Consider the following 19,352-nt stretch of genomic DNA (forward strand, 5'->3'; position numbering starts at 1 on the left):
TTTACACATGTATGGACAGTATTTCAGTCCCTCATTACACTGGGATTATTTCAGATTATGAATATATTTTTAAAATTTCAATTTCATCATTCAGATGACCAAGAAAATAAAAAATTTAAAAAGAGACCACATATTAATTAAGATATATATGTATTTTTATGAGAGAAGTATTGAATAAAAGGTAGTTTCCAAAACATTTTACAGTCTTATTTGGAATGGTAATACCTGGGTGGCCATTCTAATTATCATTTTTACATTTTTATCAAATTAATGACAGTAACAGTACTGACATATGAAGTAACAGGACTGACAAGAGTAACAGGAATGATGGGACACATTGTTCAGCACACTGTACATATTTGTATCTTTTAAAAACATTACTGCATTTATTATTATTGTTGTTATTATTATACCTTATAAATAACTATCTTTTAAATTGCAGTAGCATGGAATTTGCACAGTTATATTAGTGAAGCATATTGAATTCTAAGAAATGTAATGTTTTGAGGGGTTTGTAGTCGGGATCATGAATTCCAGACAAAGTTCTTTTAGCTGGTATTTGGTTTCCTTTTCTTTAACATTACAAGATAGGGGTGAGGTTCTGTAGTGTAGCATTTACACAAATACATGATTAACAAGAGATTTAGAAGAATGTTACTTTAATTGAAACTGATCCTCACTACACTGGTCAGAGAAATCAACTGGCATTAAAACCAGGCCATAAAGACCTATCACACATCACAAGTCTCTTTGAAGTAGGTAACAAAATTCACATTGAGTTAGGTAAAAACTCCATCAAAGTTAAATAGGTAAATAATAACATGGTGAATGCAAAACCACATTAAAGTAATACTTTCCTGTCACTGAGGGAGGTAGCACCATAGGAAATGAGATTTAAAACTTAGAATGTAGCCATACTATAATTAATGTTAAGAAGAAACATAGATAAAGTGTTGAAAACAGAACAGGAGAACTACTTCACAAATAAATCTATGAATGTGATATGCACATTCAATGGAGAAATCTCTCATTGTACTTTGTAAGATCCAACCATATATCGCTTTGGATCGCCACATGGCGACCAGTGATTGGTAGTGGGGCTGGGATGAAGCGAAGCACATCGTCATAGAGGTACCAGATTACATCATCATGAATAGGCCAATAGAATTCATTTGGACCTCCACTGTGCATACATTTGACCTGGATGTTAGTGTCATCTGTTGCAATACCTGGGTAAATGTCATCATCATACCTGACCATACACCACTTTCCAATGATGTCTGTACTAGTCCAATCAACTGCACTAGATTGGCTCAGAGTTTGGTCACGCATACTAATAGCATCTGTAAAAGTGTATTGAAGTATACATATAAACAATTTAATCAAAACAACAATATTACATTATCTTTATAATAAGAAAGCAACCTCAATAAAATGTTAGATGCATATACTAACAAATGTTACTAAGACTGCAATAAATGCTCATATGTCACCCACATTTCATAATATGGGCATCAGCTCAATGATACAAACAAGATAACTTTTAAAAATGTTAGCAATTTATCTAAATAAACGTTTTAAACTGTGTGACTAGAGTGAAACCTAATCAGTGTCACTCCTGTTACTCTGGAAAAGTAACAGGTTTGACAGTAACAGGATTGACGATTTCAAGCTAATTTGCCCCTAGCTAGCTAATGTCCAAGGTCACAAGAGCACATGTCATACAGTTTGAAAGAATTTTACTTGTAGATATGGTAAATATCAAGATATACAAATTATTATTTTAATTAATATGTTACAAATTGGTAACAGTAATGACGCTGTATGATGTCCCCCACCCCAACAATCTCATAAAACAACAAAATTATACATTATAGAAGAGAGAAACTTAGTTGTGTTTTAACTGTTGAAAATCCTCTTCCTGTAAATGATGTAACTTCCTGTGAATGATGTCACTGTTGGAATGTGCCTTTATTTTACAGAGGTTTTTTTGTGTCAGTAACAGGGCTGACATGAAATCAGGGGACACTGATAAAATGATTAAAATTTTATAAAGATGACATGTATTCATGCTGAAAACCTTGCTTAACAATGAGATTACTATTAGAACAATATACAAATGTGAAAATTGTATAATTTTTCCAACAACAAGTAACAACTAAAAAGACCTGAAAAATAACTTTCATAGTGAGGGACAGGCGAAAATCCCTGCCTTATCAACATAAATGCAAATTTAACTATTGAAAGTAATATTTAATTTACTTAAATTTGAGGTAGTGTTGATGATAGAAGACATACTAATGTTAAGTTTTTAAATTATGTGTGTATTTGGTATTATAGTGATTTTATGACAGATTATTTCTCTGGGACGCAAAATGTACCGATTTCACGGAATGACCCGTCTAACATGAAGACGTCTCCGGGCCACTGCTTGGTAAATATAACTTAATCTTCTTATGCGATCATTTAAATAGCCTATGTGCTAATTTGCAGCATTTTATGCCAAATTAACATCACCCCAGCTGTTTATTGACTAGTCAGGGCGTGTTGTGCAAATTAAAAATTCAACCGACAAGCCTCACATTTGTCGCTTGATGAATTCAATCAATCCGATAATCCCATTTCATTGATTAACCTATCACAAGGTCGCGCGCAGACTCGGTTACAACCCCGCTGTATTAAAAAAGGGGACACCTTGGTGCACCTATCAATAGGCCTACTGGCAGATTTCCTGTCAAATCTGTGCTCCTCAGGTTAATGATTTGCAGGTTATCTCGTACTTAGTACTTGAGCGTGGAGTTTGGAGTCTGCCCTCCCCACAGATAAAACATAATAGGAGGCGTTTGGACTCGCTTTGCCTTTCCTTTTTGGCCCCTTAGCGCCACTTCAGCCACTGACTCCAGTTTTTGTGTCGGTTTTGATCCATCTGGCTGCAGAGAGAGGACACACCATGTTCACTCTTGCTGTGTTATTGCTTTGTGCAGCCTCCTGTGTCTCAGTTTCTGCCAAAGGTAAGTTGATAAGTTGTTGTGGATTTCTTTTCACTGTCTGTATATGTAGTTGGGATGTTTGGGGGCCACAAGGCCATTCAGTAGATCACTCAGTGATGGTTGAATTGGTTCATTTGGAGCATGAAGTCTAGTATATTCTCTTTTAATGACACAGGAATGACTTAAGGGTTTAACCCTCACTTTACCAACATATTTAACATAGAAGGACTACTAACTACAGGGGCCCCCTAGGGAAGAACAAACTACTGGAAGAGACTACTAACTCCAATCATAGCAAAATGTTTGTCTTCAAAATGACTAACAGGGGGCTCTTGATGCTTGTTCATAGATGACAAAGTGCTTTTACAGATTAATTTGTTTATTTGAACTTTCATAAGGTTTCAAGCTTCTTTTTTATTGTGACTTTGAAATCACACAATTAATCATTCCTAGCAGGAAATAATGATATTACAGACCCCAGTGTCCATTTTCTATTAATGTCAACGTAGTAGCCTCACACATTACTGCTTGATGATTTTACTGATAAGAGGTGAAAGAGTAAAAATTATAATTATATAAATCATCATATATAAATATTATTTTGGTGTCAGGTTGGTGCTTTGCTTCTGATGTTCCTTTAATATCTCATTCAGTTGTCAGTCACGTAGCAGTGACCCAGAGTTTTTACTTTACTGGTGATGAAATCAAATACTGACACGTCAGTCTGTCTTCTCTCGGGGCCAAATGTCATATCTAACGGAAAGCAAGCCATTAATAGAGCAGAGGAGAGCTTTTTATCTTCTCTCACGCTGAACACACCCAGTTAAATGGCCGCTGATTGAGTCACCTCAGCACTGTGGAAAAAATGAAAGAAAAGAAAGATCAGTATGTTCAGTTCTTCTTCGAAGATGATTTTTTTTGTAAGCTAAATAGACACATCCTGATTTTTTAGAAAAGATCAATTACTTACAGTTCATATAACTTGTTTTTATTAATCTAAGTCTATCTTGTATTGTCGTAATGCAAAAACCTGTTTAATGTTTGAGTTTGTACATTATTTTATTTCAACATTTCCACCTTTTTCCAGAATATAGTAGGTTTATTAAAAATGAGCTGAATTTAAAGTGTTATGATATGAGTTTATCAATCACAGTTAACACTTTGTCATCTCTGCATGGCAAAGTTATTTTGTCATTGATAACAGAAGCATAGTTCACCTTGACAAGTTTCTGAAGAAGTGTTCCCATTAACTAGGGGAAAACTGTGATATCTGAGATTTGAGTCTTTGCTCAGAAGCTGAAAAAGCTCCCAAAATCACAATATCCCTTTCATGATCTCCCTGATGTGTCTGATAACACATCTTATAAATACACTGCAACCAAATCACAGATTTTGGATATTAAATGCTCAAACAAAGAATTATTGCTTCTAACAACTGTATTATCATGTGATGATACTATAACTTTCACTGAATGTTCACTGTGATGGATTACTATCTCCAGTTTCAAGCCTCTGCCATCTGATATTTTCTATTGCACTGCCAAGAACTGAAACCAGAAGTTAGGCAGGAAAATGCTTTTGTCAGCCTGAAAAGCAGTTACATGCTATGGAAAACATTTTGTTTTTTAATGTAAAGCATTACATATGAGCACATCAGTGTTATGACATTGTTACAACATACAGTATCTAGTATGAACCTAGCTGAGAGTCTTCTTATAGCTCACTCCCACTTTCCTTGCTTGTGTGTGTTCACCGACTGTATTTCCTATGTTTCTTCAGGTGCTGCTTTGGGACCCCGGCTGAATAACAACCAGCTGTATAAATTCAGCTACACCACTGAGGTGCTGGTGGACAGGGCCAGGAGGTCAAAAGAGGGCAGTGCTGGCTACAGGATCTCAAGTGACGTTGACGTCCACCTAGTTTGGAGAGATCCGAGCAGCAAGGATGACCAACTGATACAGCTGACGGTATGCTGGTCCAATCACGTTATTATGTAGTGCATTTACGAAACCTTTAACCAACCAATTTAAAAATAGGCTATGAGATAGACAGAATGGTTCAATGTTTCAGTTTTGATGTACGTGGCAGTAAAATGTAGCTAGTCAGACCCCGATCAATGACTAGTGAACGTTCTGTCTTTAATAAATGATACTTTTTGTCTTCAATTGGTTGGCTTCAGCACACATCTCACCAACCTCCTGTCTCTCATTACTAGATCTCAAATGTGAGAGTCGACCATGCCTCCAAACGATCAGAGAAGAAGAACGTCCTTCATGGTTCCACAACTGAGAGTCTCCTGGGGAAAACTAGACTGGCAGCTCTGACAAAACCTTTCTTGGTGCATTTGAAAAATGGAAAGGTATGAGCATCAGTGCTGCCACTTGTCACAGATTCTTCTGCACTCCTTGCTGGTTTTTAGCCACCACAAGATTTGTAGCAGTTTATTTTGTAAAAGTTTAGGTCATTGGTATTATATTATAACAATTTGTGTATAAAGAAAACAATCCTGATCAGTGGCCACACTAGTTCTGACAGTTATCATACTATCAGGTATATTTAAACCTTATTTTGTCACTGAAGGATAATCAGCACCTTTTATTACGGTCTCTGAGTAAACTAGTGCTGCAATTAATGGTTATTTTCATTTTTTGATTATTTGATTAAATTGGTAGGTTCTTAAATGGTCAAAGAACAGTCAAAAATTCCCATCGTAATTTCTATAAGCCCAAATTGACATCTTCAAATGGCTTGTTTTGTCTGACCAATAATCCATAACCCAAATATATTCAGTTTACAATGATAAGAAACAGAAGAAAACAGTATAATCCCAACATTGAGAAGCTGGAACCAGATCATTTTTGGCCCATTTTCTTGAAAAAAAAGAAAAGATTATTTGATTGCCAGAATATTTGCCTTTCTGTCAGGATTAATCAACTGGTTGTTTCAGCTCTAAAATAAAAATGGAAGTGCTTTATTTTTAGTCCAGTGAAGATACATAAGCAGCAGCTCCTTTGTTTTCCGACGATTTATAATCTCATTCATGTGAGAGAGACTTACATAAGTAATGTCAAAACCTCAGTAGTGTACCTCAAGCACACTGTTGACAGCACTGCTGTTGTCTTGAGAGCAATAATGAGCTTATTTTCATTGTGCTGGAGTGATGATGCTGGCGGGGGAAATACCAAACAGATGTGTGTGCGTGCAAAGGTCAGTGGGTTCAGAGGGTCAACAAACAGCTGCGGGTAGGGTGCTCCGTGGATAAGGCTCATACTACTACAGTCACTTTATTGTTACTATGCTATGTGCTATTCAGTTTAACTGACATCATGGCCTCCAAAAGGTATCTCATATCAAGATTGGCACTAGTTTATGGCTAAACACTGCTGAAGAAAACTGCTAGCAGTAGCATGTTTGGTGATTTTTATTACGTGCTCAGACACACAGTAAAGACTTTAACTTATAACTTACAACATAATAAAATAAAAATGAAATGATATGAAATAAAATAAAATAAAATAAAATCCTCAAAAGCAAGTTAATGAAGTGTTTTATAGACATACAATCAGATAAAGGAGCACATAAAATACATGTTAAATAAACAGATTTACTCGAGAAAATATGTGAATAAGATACAGTAATTCAATCACAGGGTATTTAGCAGAATTAATTAGGTATTCAGTAGATATTAGAAGAGCTTGCTGAACTTGACTGAGTCAAATTTGACTCCAAATTTCCAGTAGAAGGCTAATCCAGCAGCATATTAAGCATTTATTATCATCAGCCAAAGTCTTTCTCAACTCCAGAGCAACCCAAAATATGTTCTTATTAAAGGCTTAAAATTGATCTATAAAACATAGTGAAGACTTTATTAAACATATTAGTTGGACCCCATGAACACTAGCTGTGCTTTAGGGCGCAGCTGAGGATCCTAACAAATAAATAAATAGACAAACAAATGAACAACTTTTAAAGTGTGCCTTATTAGAAAGTGGTTTAATGTCCTGAATAAGTACAGTGAGCTTGGTTTGTTGTTCATATTGGTTTCAGACACGATTCATCAGACTGTTGTACACCTGCTGCAACTGAAACAGATTTAAAAAGCATGTCACAGTAAAACCTCACAAGTATTAAATAAAAATTTCCTTGGGATTCATGCGGATCTATTGGAGTACAGTTTGGAAGAATGAGACATTAGAGGGTATGAAACAGGATCAACAGTGTCCCCCTTGGTGTTGTGAGGTTATTTATACTAATGGCAGGCTGGGGCAGGAAACATACACAGAGTAGCAGTGGATAGTCTATTTATGGTGGTCCTATCTGATATTGTGGTTGGGCGCCACAAATAAATTACATACTGTATAGGAGACACTGTAGGGTGACGTAATTGGCTGCTTTCTGCACTCATGACCGGGACATCGGGTCCATTATTGAGCCAAACTGGAGCCCTGTTGGAAATCTTCTTGATATGATATGATATGATATTCCTTAGAAATCACCTGAGCTTTGGTTCCATTACTTTAATAGGCTAACAGGAACTTGTGTAATATCACAAATCACTGATCCACCCTTCCCCTTGGTTGGTGTAAATTATTCAGAGGCAATGGGGGCTATGGGGCCTGAGTACATTTTTAATTCTAATGCGCTAATGCCAAAATATTTCTGTTGTGTTTTTGACTTGCACTTCAAAGGATATATTTTATTTCTGTATGTGATGTTAGTAGTTTCTGATGTCATGACCATGCACACATGTTAGTGTACACAAGTGTGCAAAGTAAAATTGACACCCTGATGAAAGCCATTGTGAGCTGCTGCATGTACTATTGGCTGCTTTATCTGCTGGTCAGAGTTTCTTGCCATCCATTGTTTAAAACATGCAATTCTGGTAAACATTTTTCTCTCTTTCTACATGTTTACTGTAGGTAAAAGCATTTTATTCCTACTGGGCTGAGCCTGCAACCATCAAGAACCTAAAGAGAGGGTTGGCCAGCTTACTGCAAGTACAGCTCAACACTGGGAAGGTTATAGAGGTAAATGACATGATAAATCTCCAATCGCATTTGTTTTTGTCAGATTTTAACACATGTAAGTAATGTTAACACACTTGACTCCTGTCTGGAAACAGAATGACGTGTCTGGAAGGTGCACAATCGAGTACAAAGCCGTAAAGGGTCAAGTGACACGAACCAAACTGCTGGAGACGTGTACGACTGCAGAGACTGGATTCACCACACACAGTCAGGTTAGTCAGAATCCAGAACAATTCGCAGCGCTGAAATACAAATGTTATTGACTCGTTAACACATCTCACCTCAATATATCTGTATTTCAGGTCTTGGGTGTGAGCAAGAAGTCTAGTTCTGTTACAGTGTTTACACTTGAAGACGGTTTCGTACGGTCAGCCGTGGCTGAAGAAACTCACTCACTGGCTGTTAAAGCCCACAGGTCCACAGCAGCTAAAGTTGTATCCAGGTAAATGCCTTAAGATCAAATTCATCTGTGTTGCTGTGTCATCTATGTGCACACTAAACACTAACATTTTCTTGCTTCACAGGCAAACTCTCACATTGGTAGGGACAGAGGCTGGACCGCTGGAGGCCGCTGGGAAAGATGTTGCAGGGGTGGTCAAGTCCATTGATGCCAAAATGGCTGCTGTTGGTATCATGGCTGAGAAGGTTAAAGCCCAGTGCAAAGGCTGTCCATCAGTGAGTCACTTTCACACATCAAATATCTACTTTCCAACATCAGATTTGTATGTTTGTTCAACCAAAAGACCTTTCTGTTTGTGCTGTCATGGTGGCATCTGTATTTCTGTAGAAAACAACTCAAGAATAATACATATAGTTACACCACAGATAAGATTTTTTATAGATATTAAAGCTGCCTTCCTGCAAGAAATTACATATTAAATTATCATTTCAGTTTATAACAACCAGCAATGGTTTCTGTTGGTTATAATAACATTGTACTCGCCAAGAAACTGTTGGGAACATGCTGACAATTCCTCAATGAAGGTTGACAGGGAACAAGCATTAGTGATCAGATGAGACACAGTCATGCCAATGATCAAAACCACTTTATTTGGTTATATTGTTGTGAGGAATGATGACTAAAACTACAACAATATCCAAATGCAGGTTCAGTTTTATGATTGATTATTACAGATTAAGAAAAAGACTTACACATCCAGTATTTCTTATGCACTTGCACCAAGATTCCTGCACACTGCTCTTGCTCTTGCTTTTAAGACATATATTGAGTCAGTTCAACTAACATTTCAATTCCTACAGACTTTTTAAAACTCAGAGTTGAATTGTACAAGTCGTTAAATGACTCTTAAATAACACTGTATTAGCAAACAGATTTATTTTTGTTCCGTAATTATTGACTGAAGAAGGTCATCTGACTTCTAATCCCCTCTCCCTGTGTTGTCCACTCTTAGCTTTTTGAACATTGGCAGGATCAACAGAAGCAGCTGGAGCCAGCTAGCCTGTCCAAGGCCACGGCTCCTCGGAGCTTCCTGGCTCTCATCCAGAGCATTAGGAAGGCGTCCAAGGACGAGATCCTCAAGGTGTTGAAGAGTGCCAGCAAGCCATCTCTGTAAGCAGATTCTTCCTTCCCTCCTACATCTTATTTACTGGCTCCATCACTCATTTAATTTAATTAGCGTAACTTTGAAAATTAAGGACGTTCAGATCCATTGAGCTTTACTCACTATTGCTCGGCTTTACTTCTTCTCCCAGACCTCAGGTGGTGGATGCTGTGACGTCCTCCCAGACAACTGCATCCTTGGATGCTATGCTTGAATTCCTTAACTTCACCGATGCCAAAAGTTTTGTTCTGCAGGAGAGGTTTCTCTATGCATGTGGATTTTCCTCACATCCCAATGAGAGGATGCTCCAGGCTTTGCTGGTCAGTACCTGGTTGTGGTCAAAAGTTAATAACAAAAGACCTGTTGTCATCTAAAACATGTTAGTGGTTTACAAGAGGAAAAGGTGTGCTTTGTTTGCACTAAAATGCAGTTTATGTCCACAAAAAAGGACAGCCCTGTTGTGCTAAACAAGCACAAATATTACCTAATGTCTTGATCATTTTGTTGAATACTGTTTTATTTTCAACTAATGAACTGACAATCCATAATTTATTAAAATTATCATGACGTTAAGTGACTTTTTTCACTTTTGTATTCTGGAGTGCAGCTTTAACTGGTTATATTCATTATCAATAAATCTGCCAATTATTTACTTGATTTTGTTTGTCTATATATGGTATTGATAAATGCTAGTTATAATTTATTAGTTTTTATGGTGGCATCTTCAGATTACCTTGTTTTGTCTGATCAACAGTCCAAATTTTGACACAGAAAAGCTGTGACAAATAAATACATTGTTGCTTAAAAAAAAAAGAAAGATTAGGTAATTATCATAATAGTTGCCGATTAATTTGCTGTTGATCGATCAATAGACTATTTGTTATACTAACTTTACACATTGATCTATTATACATAGTATATGTATTTTATATATTGCTTCTTTCCTCAAAAATTATATCTCAAATTAAATGTCTTGAAATGTAGTCTTTTACTCAGTGAAACCAACACCTATTTTATTTAAATATGCTCGCAGGGGATGTTTTGAGTAAATTGTAATGAGAACTGTTTTCCTTTTCAGGGCATTTCTAAAGGAAAGATCGGCAGCACTGACATCAAAGAGTCAGTGGTGATCATTATGGGAGCTCTGGTCTACAAACTCTGTCAGAGAGGAGAGTGCAACTTACCGGTAAGCCTCTAAGAAGATAACGTTACAGATAGTGCCTTTTCTTTTATAAAACATGTGCTAATATTATTTCAGGATGGGAAACATTTAGAATTGGCAGTTCACAGATGTGAAACTGTATGTTTTATATGAAGTACTTGGGAAACTAAATCAAGTTTGAATGAATGCAGCAGCTGACTGACGATCTTCTGATGTATGTTTACCTCTCAGACAGTGCTGCAGGTGAAGAAGATGATTTTAGAAGGTCCTTACAGCACACAAGTAGAATCTGAGGTCCAGATGTACCTCCTGGCTCTGAAAAACTCTCTGCTCCCTGAGGCCATTCCCATCTTTACCAAATACACAGAGTCAGAGGTGGGAGCATACATCACCATCTCCCTCTCCGCCCTGCAGAGATATGACGTCAATCTCATGACTGCTGAGGTACACCGTAATGTACAAAACTTAATGTTGAAGTAAACAGCATGTCAGTCTCGAGAGCATTAGTGGAAATTGAAACCAAATATTTTTCTGTCTCTTCAGGTAAAACGGACAGTGAACAGAGTTTACCACCAGAATCGACGGATCTATGAGAAAAATGTGAGAGCTGCTGCTGCCGACGTCATCCTCAGTAGCAACCCCACGTACATGGAGGTCAAGAATCTACTTCTGTCCATCGGAAACCTTCCCCATGAAATGAACAAATACATGCTGTCTAAGATTCAGGACATCTTGCGCTTCCAGATGCCTGCCAGGTGTGTTATGGACCAAGAGAAACAAGACATTTAAAAAAAATAAAATTGACAGATTAAAATTAACTATTGAGCCAACAGAACATAGAACGAGAAGAAAGAGTATAGTTGTTCTTTAAGAATGTATTTTTCTTTTCTTTTTAGCAAAGTTTTGAGACAAGCTATGAAGGACATGATTTCCTACAATTACAACCGCTTTGCAAAAGTTGGGTCATCATCTGCATACTCAGGATTAATGGCAAGTAAGTAAACAACCCCAATCTGTAAGTCTAAAAAAGGGAGAATTTTGCACAATTTTGTTAAAACATTTACAATCTGAGATAAAATGTGGAACAACTATATAAAACATTTTTCTGTGGCTGCCACAACCAGTCAACAATCATCCTTGACATTTAGCAGCTTTTTTTAGCATGCATGTGGCTCTTCAAATTCCCCATTTTAAATCTTATTTCCTTCACATTTTCAGATATAAGGTCACTAACATCAACAGTTACATGCATGCTAATTGACTATTTTTAACAAGCCTAAGTTCATGAACAAGTAACTAAAATAACAATGTTCCTACAGAATCTATGGATGTCACCTCCACATACAGTTTGGACATCCTGTATTCAGGCTCTGGGATCCTGAGGAGAAGCAACATGAATATTTATGGTGCTAGTAAAGGAGCAATGCTACATGGACTTCAGGTGAGAAACTTATGAGTGTAATTTATACAGAATATGGAGAGAAAAAAAGGAATTTAGATCATTTGAAATATTCAAATAGCGTAAGTGAAATAACAGAAAATATTAAAAGGCTAATCTGGCTATCCTTCATGTCATCCAGGTGGCAATTGAGGCACAGGGTCTGGAATCACTGATTGCAGCCACACCTGATGAGGGAGAGCAAGACCTGGAGTCGTTTTCCGGGATGTCGGCTCTGCTGTTTGGTGTCCAACTGAGGCCAGTCACCTTCTTCAAGGGCTACAGTGACCTCATGTCCAAAATATTCTCCATGTCCGGGGAGCCCATGAATGTAGTGAAAGGTCTGATCCTGCTGACTGATCATTCTGAGGTAAACAATACATCATTCACATTTGAGCTAAATGTGGTGGTCAAACCTCATCTAAGGGCTTAAAGTTCACATTCAGAACGGTGATGAACAAGAGTGAAATACATTGGTGATAAGTTATTACAATATTTATGTTCAGCAGCAAATTAGTCATTCTCCATGAAAGAAAATAAGGAGGATATGGAACTGTAAACATGTGGATTTAGTTGGCTAAACTTAATCATATCTTAACCATAGGCCAGAAAATGCTCATATGAGTAATTTTGTAAAACACTGACTCACATCAGAGGGTATTGTGAAACCACGAGGCCTTATTGACTTTCTCAGATGCATACAGTATGTGTGTGCAGGCACAGAAGGTTAAATGACTCAAGTTAATAATAGTTAACAACAGTTGTTAAATGCAGTCATGTGAACGTAAACAGGCTCTGTATAGCTGATAAAAGGATATCTGGTTGCTTTTACTACAGCTATTGATGCGTTTTACGTGCTGACTTTAAGCGTACACTCAGTAAAAAAAAGAATCTTAATTATTCATGCCAAAAACTGTGTGTGTTTGTTCATTTTCTTTCCTCCCCACCTTCGGTCTTCCAGGTCATTCAGCTGCAGTCTGGTCTAAAGGCGACTGCAGAGTTCCAAGGAGGGTTAGCCATCGACATCTCTGGAGGCATGGAAATCAGTCTGTGGTACAGGGAGTCCAAGACCAGCATCAACAACAGGTACAGTCCAGAGACTGTACAGTAAAACAACTGTGTTTTAGCCAAGGCAGGCCAGCAGGATACATTTTACATAATGATATGTGTTACGTACTGTATGTGGGTCACAGCCTCAAGTACAACCATGGAATGATAAAGTATCTCTCTCTGTACTGTACATTAACATGATGTAACCCACTCACAGGGCAAAGGCCTCCAAAATAGACAGACACTTCTTAGAAAACAACCTTTGTGACAGAAAAGGAAGTTGTTTCACAAGTTCCAGTCGTGTCACCTCACTGCAAATAGATCCATGTTGTGTTGGATTCATGTGAACTTTAAATGGTCTATAAGTGTCGTCTGATTCATTTGTTCCACAGGCATGCTGGACATGCTCCAGTATTGTGCTTTAAACCTGTCTCATTTTTAGCTTTATGTGAATATGATGTCAGTTCTGTCTGGCTTCTCTATTTTAAATCATTACTGTCCATACACAACAGAAGCTGCTGATTATGGAGCACATCATCATGCTGGGATCATATATCCTGTTGCATGTGATGATGAAACAGGATTTCAAGAATTCTAACATTAAATATAATTAAACTTTCTTGTGCAAGACAGGCTCAATATCAAACCTTAAAGGGGATGTATCATGTGCATATCCAGGTCTGGATTTATATTCTGGGGTTCTACTAGAATATCTTTGCATGATTTAGGCCCCAGTCAGACAAGTTGCAGGTGGCCTTTTTTGTTGAAGCCTACTACTTTAAAAAAGAGCAGCTTGTTGCATCTTTTTTTAAACTGCTGCTTGGCCACCTCCAAATCACCTGGCCCTAGCCTAACCATTGTTGTGAAGTAAACTCACTCCAGGCCTGCTGTTTTTTTGTTGTTTGTTTTCTGTTCAGATCATGGTTATTATGATCAGTAAAGTCATATAGAGCCAGGTATCCAGCAACAGCTGTCCTCATGAATGTTATCTCCTCTTGTTGTCATCACCACCATAGAAGGCCTCTCAATGTGTCCGATGGACAATGGGAAAATATGCTAATGACATTGGGTGCTTTTCCTCTCAGACTTGAAGTTTTTTTCAATTTGAGGCATTCAGGGTGCTCCTACAAAAGCGCAAAGCGCATAAATGCGAATGCAGTGAACAAAAAGCTTCAATCTCATTGAAAACTATTTCAAAAAGACACCACAGGTTGCTAATAAGTGCTCTGTGTGATTGGGGCCTTGCTCCTTATGTAGTAGTAGTAGTAGTAGTAGTACTTTATTTGTCCCTGTGTCCTTATTTACCTTGTACTACCTCTTTACACTGCCCCTCAGACAGAGTGCGCTCATTGTGAGGGGGGGCCCTTACAGTGATACACTATATGATTGTGAATATCAATTACCAGCCTAAATGTGATATAGTTAAACTTACACTAGTGACAAACTGATGCACAGTAAAGCTCCTCTAAGAGTGACTCCAAAAAGACTAAAACAGGAATTCATGGGGATTTAGTTTGGGGTGCAAAAGACACGGGATGCTGTGCCTTTAATGTTTCCGTTGGATATCACGAGGAAAATTTTTTTAAAACAGAACTGCTTTCTTTCTTTCTTTTTGACTGCTTTGCTGTGTCTAGACCACTGTGAAGAGTAACATCGTAAATGGATAATTTGACCTGTGTGTGCAGGGGAATGGCAGAGGCAGGTGAATGGATCAGCATAGCTGTACCTCTTCCACTCTGATAATAGACTGGCAGGCTATCTATAGCAGCAGAACAAACCACACTGGCATCTTTGCCAAGGCATGTCTCCACGGGCAAAGTTACAGACATCAGATTTTCGGCTGGTTGGCACACACTTTGAATCATAAGGGGAAGTGGTTACACAGTAGTTGAGCTCCACATGTTAGTTCCTGAACTTAACCGGTCTTGAGAACCAAACCGATAAATACATGGTCAAAAACAAGGACGCAGTCACTATCAAGGCCAGTACAAAGCCAGGAAATCTCTGACTTATGTATACTAAAATTAGGTAACCATAGCAATGGTTCTAAATGTTTTTACTGTGCAAACAGTTTATTGTTTACTGTTGAATCTAACTTTTGTTTTTTCTAAGCATTTTATTGCCAGCAATGACTGCCACACCTGTAATTGTTGTGTATTTGACAAAGTAACTACGCACTTTTTTTTATGAATGAGATTCATGTTTTTTCCTTTGATGGCTCTGATACATCTCCTTATAGATAAAAAGGCACTTTTAAAATAATAATAATGGACAGTCTTCATATCCACATTGGTCATACAAAAATGTTTATAACATGTGGAACATGATTAAAATGATGCAACATTGAATTATAGGCATATGTTTTTTGACATATCAACCACAAAATTCACTTGTTGTGTCACATATCACAACATCATGATAACTGATAAGTTCCTAGGTCCTAAGTATGTGGTTTTTCACATATGAAATTGCATTTTGCATGTGATGTTTTCACATATGTGTGAGATGTAATATTTCATTTGTCAAAACATAAATGTCTACAACCAGCTATATTTTGACTAAAACAAGTATTCAGTATTGAAAGCTGCTCACTCTTGTTTGATAGTTGAAAGTGTAAGGATTGATGGTGAGAGAGGGAATTGCACATGCACATCAGGCAAACTGAAGACATTGTGGTTATGTAGTTTACACCTTAAATATTTGGCTACGAAAACTCCTATGCTTTTCAGTTTCCTGGATTAAATCAGGTGTGTTGACTTTTGCCTGTTGAGCACATTTTCACTTGGTTTCCTCTTTGTTTTGGTTTACAGGGGAGCGTTAGTGGTCACTGGTAATGTTACTGTGGACCTGGACTTTATGAAAACGGGTGTGGAGGTCAGCTTTGAAACAGAGGCCTCACTGGACTTCATCACCACTGTCCAGTTCTCTGAATATCCCTTCTTGGTGTGCATACAGATGGACAAAACTACCTTCCCCGTCAGGTACTATGGGATTTCTGACAGATTTCTATTGGGTCATAAAAAATGAAAGCACATTTTAAAGTAAAGATATGATACTTTTGGATTGTGTTATCGAATACGCTCATCAAAAACCTAATTTCCTATTCCTTATGCTCTGCTTTCAGTGAATACCTGAAGAAGTATGATAGCCTGTCATCAGGGAAGAGTGTTTTGTCGCAAAAGAGCAGGAAGCAGCTCATCCCCGGCTCTGAATTCCCTCTTCACCAGGAGAACTCAAACATGTGTAAGAAGGTTTTTGACTCCAGCTGGTAAAATTCGACGTCATGAACTTCCAGGAGGGAGTCTTCATTCATTTGGGCAGGATATTGTCACTCAAGAGAGGAAAGTGGAGAATGTATTTTTTTTTAGCAACACATGCAATGTTTACATTCCTGTGAGTATTTAAGTCATTTTAATTTCGTTTGCAATCAGGAATTCTTGCATTGTCTTTTTATGGATTTCTTTGAAAATGTATTTATGGTGGGCCCATACAGTTTGGATGTTTTGTTTGAAGGGCTATACTCAACATGAATAGTATCTCTGTAATTTTCCCCCAACACAGTTGCAGTGGAGATGTAAATACACACTGGAGGGCATGAATTAAACTTTTACCATGAATATAAATGCTCTTTTCTCTCTAAATCCCTTTGTTGTTTAATTAAATAGGCGTTTACTTAAGAGGAGCATTTTTAACTGTATGTCACTTTATCATCGTTCACACAGTTGAAACAACGTATGTACCAGAGTAATGATATTGATCAGTTCCATTTTTCATGATTATATTGGTAATTTTCTAAACTACTTTTTACTTTGTACTTGCAAGATTTGAAGTGAAAATCAAATCTACAAAAGTGAAACCATCAACACTTGAACATAGTTTTTTTTGTACTGGCTGTAATTGCTCTGTATGTCTGAAAATGTTTGGGAAGTTTCAAGACTCTGGAGCTACCCTGAACTTGTGTTTCCATATTTAGAGATCAATTTTTTTTGGATTTTTAATTGCCTGAGAATAAACGTACACTGGAAACACTTTGCCTTTTGACCTTGTTTGTGTCTTGACTTAGCATTTAGATCAATTAAAATAATTGTGAAATATTATCAACCCTCTGGAGGCAAAATTAAGCTGTCATAATAATATTTTGCCCAGAGTCTTAGTTTTCCTAATGTGAAACACTAATCTGCAATAGGTTTTCTGTATTACTAGTATGTGGTAATGTGATTAAATATACATTTAAACAGTAATTTGCACCACTATTAAATGAACACAACAAGTGAAGGCTGTATAATTAGGTGAAAATAAGTGTGCTGCATTCAGGCCCTTTCTGTTATGTCTCGTCAAATTTGTTAATGTCTTGTCTTGTGTCATGTGTTGGTCCTTTATGTTTTAATTTAGTCAAGTCACCCATGTCCCGTCCTGTCATGCACTTCCTGTTTTATTTTGTACTCACCTTTTCCCTCTTGTTTCAGATCCTGACTTCCTCCCTTTGTGTGCCTTCCCTCCGCTGTGATTGTCAACCCCGCCCCTGATTGGTTCCACCTGTGTCCCCTTACCTCATGTTCAAATAGTCCTTGTCTCCCTTGTCTTGTGTCAGTTCGTTTTGTTTTGTCTTGTCAGCGTCACCGTCATGCAGCCCGAGAAGCCTTGTTTCATTCTGTCCTCCAAGTGAGCGTTTTTGGTTCCCCTTTATCATCCTCCTTGAGAGCGTTTTTTGTTTAATAAATTCCCTTCGAGTTAAGCGTTTGAGTCCTCCTTCCTGTCTGAGGTCGTTACAGAACGAACTGACCAACAATGGACTCAGCTGACTTGAAGAATCTCCAAACCTCCATGGCTGCACAGGTCACAAAGATCCATCAGCATGCAACGCAGCTAAGCACCGTCGGCCGGGGTGTGGAGGAACTCTCCAAGCGTCAGGAGGATTTTCAAGCCTCAGTCACTTCTCAGGTTAACCACCTGGCGGGTCAACTACACCAAGTCCTTTTGCGCCTAGGCACAGCCCCCCCGGCGACACCACCGGCAGAGAATCCAGCTGCGGCACCTACTGGACCAGTTGCCCCCATATCCCTGCGGTTGGCCCCCCCTGAGAAGTTCTCTGGAAACTCAGGTGACTGTAGAACCTTTCTGGTCCAGTGCGACCTGCACTTTAAGCTCAACCCAGCAGCTTTTGAGTCAGACCAGGCTAAAGTTGCCTTCATTGTGTCCCATTTAACGGGCCGAGCCGCCGCTTGGGCCACGGCCGAATGGTCCAGAGACTCTAATATCTGTCAGTCACTCGCAGATTTCCAAGACAATTTAAGTAAAATATTTGATCACTCCTCACCTGCCAGAGATGCTTCTCGGGTCCTCATGCAGCTCAAACAGCGCCAGCGCCAAGTGGTTGATTATGCCATTGAGTTCCGCACTGTGGCCGCAGATAGTGGGTGGAACACACCCGCACTAATAGATGCTTTTATGAATGGTCTTACTGAGCCCATAAAAGATCATTTAGCACCTTTAGAGCTCCCCCAGGACCTGGAAGCCACCATCGCCATGGCTATTCGGGTGGACAACAGGCTCAGAGAATGGGCGAGAGAGCGGCGTCGGACTGCAGTTCGTCCTCCAGGTCACGAAGGTTACTCTGCGGGATTCCAACCTTCAAGGGCCACTTCGTCTGGAGGTGTTGGGAGAATGCGGCCTCCCCAAGAGCCACAGGAACCTATACAGCTGGGGGGAACCAAAATCACTGCAGAGGAGAGACAGCGTCGTCTGCAAGAGGGATGCTGCTTCTACTGTGGCCAGCCAGGCCATCAACTTGCCACCTGTCCGGGGAAAGGGTCGAGCTCAACAGCCATGAGGAGGGCGCTGGTGAGCAGGCTTACCTCCGCCTTTCCTCCTCGTCAACTGACCCAGGCAAAATTCTCGATCAACAACCAGACAGTTACTCATGGGGTTTTAATTGACTCTGGGGCAGACGAAAGTCTCATGGACTGGAGCTTAGCTCGACAGAACCAGGTTAAGACTGTTCCTCTGACCCATCCGGTAACTGCCAGTGCCTTGGATGGTCGTCGACTGTTTAGAGTGACTCATTGTACTGAACCCATTCAGGTGACGTTCAAAGACGACCACACCGAGGTTATGCAGTTTCAT

The 19,352-nt window shown here is 38.7% G+C and overlaps 1 protein-coding gene across 1 annotated transcript; it reads left to right on the plus strand.

The window, feature by feature from the left end:
• The first annotated feature begins 2,838 nt into the window (after window positions 1–2,838).
• Window positions 2,839–17,262, plus strand: mttp (microsomal triglyceride transfer protein). The gene is made up of 18 exons (XM_062430641.1): window positions 2,839–3,011; window positions 4,770–4,957; window positions 5,206–5,349; window positions 7,910–8,017; window positions 8,113–8,229; window positions 8,320–8,459; window positions 8,542–8,692; window positions 9,430–9,587; window positions 9,731–9,899; window positions 10,658–10,765; window positions 10,973–11,185; window positions 11,285–11,496; window positions 11,638–11,735; window positions 12,061–12,182; window positions 12,322–12,549; window positions 13,141–13,265; window positions 16,040–16,210; window positions 16,354–17,262. Exons 1-18 carry the CDS (start codon window positions 2,951–2,953, stop codon window positions 16,499–16,501), a joined length of 2,661 nt encoding a protein of 886 aa, XP_062286625.1. The 5' UTR covers window positions 2,839–2,950; the 3' UTR covers window positions 16,502–17,262.
• The last annotated feature ends 2,090 nt before the right edge of the window (window positions 17,263–19,352 follow it).

The sequence above is a fragment of the Scomber scombrus genome, chromosome 2 (assembly GCF_963691925.1).
Source record: "Scomber scombrus chromosome 2, fScoSco1.1, whole genome shotgun sequence".
NCBI lineage: Eukaryota > Metazoa > Chordata > Actinopteri > Scombriformes > Scombridae > Scomber > Scomber scombrus.

What these genes read in the sequence shown, in the direction of transcription:
- mttp (XM_062430641.1), top strand. Translation starts at nt 2,951, where the DNA reads ATGTTCACTCTTGCTGTGTTATTGCTTTGTGCAGCCTCCTGTGTCTCA. An exon ending in CGCTTCCAGATGCCTGCCAG is followed by an intron (nt 11,497 to 11,637) that starts GTGTGTTATGGA and finishes TTTTCTTTTTAG; the next exon opens with CAAAGTTTTGAGACAAGCTA. An exon ending in ATACTCAGGATTAATGGCAA is followed by an intron (nt 11,736 to 12,060) that starts GTAAGTAAACAA and finishes ATGTTCCTACAG; the next exon opens with AATCTATGGATGTCACCTCC.